Below are 6,472 nucleotides of genomic sequence, written 5' to 3'. Positions count from 1 at the left end.
CGTGCCAAGAGAGGGTCCCGAGGGGACGTGAGGTTGCGTAAGGGCCGCTGAAACGGGTCCAGTACGCGCAGTCGTCTTCTGGTCTGAACGTTAAGTGGATTTATCTGGAAAGTTAAAATAGCTGGGTTTGAGTCTGCTGCTCAGATGCAGGGGTACTTCAACACACACCATTATTTTAAGTAGGTGTTGAAATAAATCAAGCTGGTAGTTAAAACAACTTCTGAAAACCGCTCCCTCCCCACCTCGTCTAACTGGCCATGACAAAAGCCCTCGCTGAAGTATTCCACCATCTGCGGAGTATGAGGTCAGCGCTTAATCTCCCGCTGGTTTCCACCTTTCACTGCGTAACTTTTTTAAAATACTTTTTCTGAATAACACCAGAGATCTAAAACGCTGCTGACACTTCGAAAGCCGTTTCTCCTGTGGATGGATGTGGCCACCGTTGTTCCAATTCACGATGCGCATGGGAATCGTCGTCTTGCAGGGCGCCAGCAAACTCGGTGAAGCTGTGGCCAGATGCAAAACCCAGGGCCGATGCCCTAATTAGGACTGCGCTTCTGCTGAATCGTCCTCTCTGTCTTCTTCCCTCTTTCTTTGTCTGCACTTTGCAAATCTTTCTGAAGAAGTGATTTTGCTGGGATCAGACAGGCCGTGGTATGGTTCCTGTCAGTATTGAAATGGTGAGGGTGGATGACTTCAGCCTACAGAGCTGTCAAACTACAATTTAATTCATTCCAATCCCTTTTAAAAGTCCACAGTTCTTTTAGCTACAGTTAGTTTTATTTAATGTATTAGTGGCAATAGAACTATTCCCATGGTATATTATTTTAACTCTACTGAAAGCAAAACACACAGAAAAACAGCTAGCCAAACACTTCCTTTAGAATCAAAAGCACCGAGAATGTGAAAGTGAAATGATTGCAAAAAAAAAGTGGAACCAGAGTCAGTGTCCTTGGCAGTGATGATCAGGTGAATGAAGCAGAGTGGAAGCGCTACAAATAAACTGAGTATCTATCCTTCCTTCTCTTTAAAAATAAAAGTTTTCTGCGTTTCTTGTCTTTGTTTTACAAACATGAGACCGGTTTTCTAGCTTGCTTTCTGCTGTGGTTTAAGCAGCGTAGCGGCAGCTGCATTCCGGAGTTTCCGACATGCTCAGAAACATCGGGGGGGATGAGCCGGGGGAGCCCTGCAGGCAGGGGACAGCTACTTATTTATCGACTTGGGGGCGGTGGTTCATGACAAGTGGACTTTACCCCCCTGTGAGCCTCCGCTGCCCGTCCCAGTCCCTTTTGCCAAGGTCTGAGGAAGCCTCTGGCCAGCCCTGACATAGGCGGGTTCAGAGTCTGCAGATGACTACTGTCAGCCCTGTGCCGAGCGCTGTTTAGTCAAAGCAGGGAATTGAACACAGTATTTTTACATTAATAATATCCTTCTTCTAAACACACCATATCAAAACGTTTGCATAATTAATAAGGTGCTAAGGCATAGTACCTTTAATGGAATTACATTGCTCAGTATCGTTACGTTTCTTAAGCAAGCGTTTTATATTTCGTCAAGGAACACTGCATTTAATTTTGCGTGCTCTTACTGGTGTAGAGCTCCTCCGGAGCTTGCTCTGGGCCTGCCAGTGACCTTAATGGATGCAGGGACAAACCTCTTCACAGAATACAGTTTTACAATTGCGTTAGTGTTAAAGCTTAAAAGAGGAGAGAATTTGCAGGCGAGATATGTACGCATAGTAGCATTTTACAGTGCAGGCCAAAGATCAGAAACTGCAGAGGAGGATACGCTCCTCCGTAAATCTTGGACAATCTTACTTTAAAATTGCTAAAAAGAAGTGGCTCGTGGATGAAAGAGGGCACATCTACTTTAATGAAAGCAACAGGTTCTGAACATAAACATTTCTAGAAAAATGGATAATACGAAATCTGACAGAACTGCAAACCAAAATGCTGTTGTCCTTACCTCAGTTGTCTAGGACAGAAATAACTAAGGACATTTTTTCAGAGACCTCTTGCTCTGAGAGGAAGTACATACATACAAGGGAGAATATTCTTCAAATCTTCATAGGAAAACAAGTAACCGACTATAGCCTACTCCAAAACTGACACTCTGATCAGAAATAGGTTGAAGACACACCTCTCCCTGGTCTTACAGACCCACCTTTCTGTATGACAGAAAAGAATTGCAGACAATGGATGATGTATTTAAAATATTTATTTAAAACTATAAAATGTTATCTGCCAGTGCCAGATGCAAAAGTAGGCATAAGCTTAAGTCCCAGTGTTCGAAACTGATTTTTCAAGCTATATTTTAATAGAAGATTGTCAGACGGTGCTGGAAACTTTAAAACATCGCTGAGAAGTATTGGACTGAAAGCCAGTGTGATCTGCTGAAGGCAAGAATCCGAAGTTCTTCCTGAGCAAAACCAGGTTTTTTAGTTTAGTGCATCTTGAACAAAGATTTTTAAAATATATTAGCAAGATTGTTTGATGAGGAAATAAGAAGCTACAGGATTTTTTTGCAATAAGCCTCAGCTGTGTTTTAGTTTTTGTTATCTTATATGCAATGGAAATAGCACTTCCATCTCCATCTTCAGTGCCAGGTAGTTTATTCGGTGCTCTGATTTTCTAGGTAAGGTTTCATAAAGACACAACAGTACCAATGCTGGTGGGAATTCGCTGGAGAATTGTTCTTGTAGAGCACAAATAAAAAAATTTTTATGTTGTGTCAGCATCATATGTCAATAATCTGGGGTTTGTTTGTGAAATTTACTGTTCTAACTCCTGCCAGCTGCAAAACTGTGTTAATGGGAACATGATCCAGCCTGTTTTTATCAAGGTGCAAAAAATGAACTTCGTTGCCTGGAATGGAATGAGAATAACATGTAAATAGTTGAATAAAATACTTATTTATTCCAAGACATAAGTGAATTGAAGCAGCATTCTGATTTCCTACTAGTTCTTGTACAAATGTGTACTAGCTCTAGAGATTGCACTGTATTTTAAACAAAGACAAAGATTTCTTCTTTAATTAAGTTATAGAAGCAAGGAAGATTGAGGCATCTAACCGAATTAAATCTGCTGTAGCATGATGTTTCCTAATGATTTGATGAGATGACTTTGTCATGTTGCAGCCCCCCCTTCATGCATTATTGGTCTACTAAAACCGCATTAAATGCCTAGAATCAAATCTGAAAGCAGAATGTCAGTGAACACCACGATGTCAAAAAAAAATCCTCCAAGCTTTGGGGCAGTTGTTCCATCAGCACTCCTATCAATTTCTGCAGGACTGTGATCAGCTTCGTGGCACCTCTGTGGGAGGTGGGACTGCACAATGACACTTCCACAGGTTCCTTCAGCCAGCAAAATCACACAGTTCAACGCAAGATCGTCTCCTTGGGATCCACAGGGACAGCAGCCTGATGGTGGTGTTAAAGCAAACAGCTGAAGGAGAAGACTGTAACTTTCACACAAAACAAAGAAGCTCACCTGGGCCTAAAATCAAAGCTCCTCCCTGCTGAGCAGGGTCTCCTTGAAAATCAAAAGCCGGGCCAGTCATTGCTCTCCACATACTCCTAATGCTTCCCAGGAACGTGTTTGATTTCACATGAGGGCTCCGCACTAAACAAAATGCCAAAATACTTGTTATCTAGAAATACAAAAGCATGTAAGGAGAGCAACAAAATCGGACAGCTGGTATGAATAGTTTAGTTTCCTGATTACCAGTGTTTTGACAAAATATAGCCTACAAGAGACGGTCTGATAGGCAACTCCCTTCCTATTTACATTGTGATCATACTATTTTACCAGAGCATTCTTGTTTTGTTCTGTGTAAGTCCAAACAAGGTGAGAAAATGATTCTTACCTGATACATTATTACCTTCACCTCTTTTCATGCCAAGCGTTTTATAAATTTCCCTTTGTGGATCTACATACATTTCGTGTGCATACCCAGTTAAACTGCAAAAGGGCTGCAAAATACATGCATACAAAAAAAGTAGTATTTTTAAGGTTAAGAGAGTAATTAGTTAGGATCTACTGTCAGTGGAAAAAATGCTGACACCCCGCCACCCCATCCCACTCCCCCACCCCCGATTTGGAAACCTGTGGATCTGCCATGTTAAATTAAAGGCCAAAAATTTTTAGCCCCGAAGCTTTTACTAAAACAAAGCTTCCAGTGGAATCAAGAAAAGATGTTTCCGTAGCAAACCCCAGTGGTTTTTAAACTGAAAGTTTTAGCTATTTGTTTTATTCGTGTACTACTATTAGAATTGCTTCCTGAAAAAGAATACTGTCCTCTTTTCCTGTGATTGCAAATGACCACCTTTTCACTCAGAGCGAAATCCCTCAATGCAGACCATTAAGACACAATAGAGGATACAATGTATGTAATGACTACTTTATTTACCTTGATGTGATGATAAGATGACTGTCCAATAACTATTAGCCTCACATTTGCTTCCTAGAACAGAACACAGGTATTGAAACTGTAAAGAGGAACTCGGTGTTTCTGCATGGCTGCAAAGCATTAGCAGAATCTGCTGTCCTAAGTTAACGATCACAGGGCACTGAATTAAAATTATTTTAAATTAACATAACTTAACTGTTTGGAGCCTGCACCTTTGTCTACCACCCACAGTTACAGCAGCTAAGGGAAGAATTATTTTTAAAGATAACATTTAAGTTACAGGTGTGTAAATTTTAAGCTTTCCACAGCGCTTGTATCGTCATCTTTTCAATTGATTGCTACCTGCTATGATTTTGGAAATACAAAATTTCCACTCAGTTGCACCTGCATCTAAAGAAGCAGCATGCAAATATTGGTGCATACGCAAGTATGTCTGTGATTTACATACATGGATGCTCATCAGTAGATACAACTTGCATGCGCATGTACTGCTGTCTTTTGCAGGTGCAACGTTAGGCCTGAGTCTAAAATAGAGGCCAAAACTCAAGTTCATTTAGATGCCACGAAAACAGCTAATAAAATATGAGGTTGTTTTAATACTAGGGTGTAATACTTGCCTTTCCCATATAGAATCATTCTGCTTGTTATGAAAAGAAGCCCTCCTAAAAACAGAATACTCACACTAAGAAAAGCATGGACGGTTTTGATTCTCTGTATACATTTATTTGAGCAGCCAAATTAAGGAAATGTTATTCTGAGTAACACTGATCAAGCAGTTTAGAAAAATCTGTCCTGAGAAGGGGAACTGCCAAAGAAATTGCCCCTTTTCATCCTCAAGTTCCTAGTCCATCTAAGGCTTGCTGTCAGCAAGGAGCTGAGTCTCTGTCATCGGCTACGCTGCTCTTGGGAATAAAATATGACAGAATTTCAATCAGCAGTCTAAAAGAGACAGGTTGACCTTCCACATTTAGCAGGGGATCATTGTCTTTCCTGGTATCTCCTACCAGCCAACAAATTCCTGTCTATAGCAAATCCTGCCCACTCCATTTCTCCTTTCTGTCACTATGTCACTCCTGTTTGTGCAGCTGCCTGGAGAACAGGTCACACAACTGATGCAGCTTACAAATAACCATAGGAAAAGAGACTATTTTTAATCCAGATCAATTTTCTGATCTTGTTCCATGCACAACCGTCAGTCAGCCATAGCGGCATACACGAAAGGGGAGCAGCTAGTTAGTGGTCAGCAGAAGACAGCTGCCCGGGCCACTACTAATACCAAAAGAAATGCCTGACAGATGTTCCCTAACTGTTCAGAACACAGCAGAAAAAACAGCACCAAGCTAACAGGGCAGGGAGAAATAATGCCGCTGCAGCAGAGCATGTAGCGCAATAAATCCTTTCCTGTGTCTCCTAGGCAGATACATTGTGGCTATTGTGGCAAACAATGAAAGCGCTAACTTTCTTCTGAGCCTTTTTTGGATTCCTAGAAGGTTTCAGCCTCACGCAAGCCTGCAGCGGGACATAACAAATCTGCTCGACTGCAGCAACCCCATGCACATATTAAGGGCAGAGTACGTACTTGTAAAAACGCCTTGGGGACTTTTGCCAGGTCTTCTACGTACTCCTTACAGGTGTAACATAAAAAATGCTGCAACACAGCCAGTTGGATGGGTCAGAAACAGACATAATTGCACAGCAGTGAAGCATCAGGTTCTGACTTCGGGCGCAAACCATTTTGGAGGGGATGGGGAAGGGGGAACAGGAAAGGTTAAAGTTCTCTGCAGTCACCGAATTTGGAGTAGGATCCTGGTTTAATCCAAGCCTGAACAAGGACACCGGGCTTGGGGCCTTACTAATATTTTTATCTCTGGGTATTTTAGGAATGTGAGAGCTGGCTTGCCAGCTGGGAGGTCAGGGAACACAAGACTTGTTTCCCTAAAGACAGGGGTGAAGAGTTATTTCCTTTCAGGTAAATACTCTATCGTTTTCCCACAGAACGGGGGTTCCCAGAAGCAGAACTGATCTCCTCTGTATTTTCTTTCCCCTCCGCTCCAGCCCAGCC

General features: G+C 41.9%; 1 protein-coding gene across 1 annotated transcript; it reads right to left on the bottom strand.

The window, feature by feature from the left end:
* Positions 1–2,736: 2,736 nt before the first annotated feature.
* Positions 2,737–6,058, bottom strand: AAED1 (AhpC/TSA antioxidant enzyme domain containing 1; the record flags this gene model as incomplete). The annotated part of the gene is made up of 5 exons (XM_009574111.1): positions 2,737–2,864; positions 3,492–3,623; positions 3,868–3,973; positions 4,411–4,464; positions 5,990–6,058. Coding segments are annotated over 5 exons (489 nt in total), but the record flags the coding sequence as incomplete, so codon positions are not given.
* Positions 6,059–6,472: the final 414 nt, after the last annotated feature.

This window comes from Fulmarus glacialis, unplaced genomic scaffold (genome assembly GCF_000690835.1).
Source record: "Fulmarus glacialis isolate BGI_N327 unplaced genomic scaffold, ASM69083v1 Scaffold51353, whole genome shotgun sequence".
NCBI lineage: Eukaryota > Metazoa > Chordata > Aves > Procellariiformes > Procellariidae > Fulmarus > Fulmarus glacialis.
This window is presented reverse-complemented; position numbering and strand designations above follow the sequence as displayed.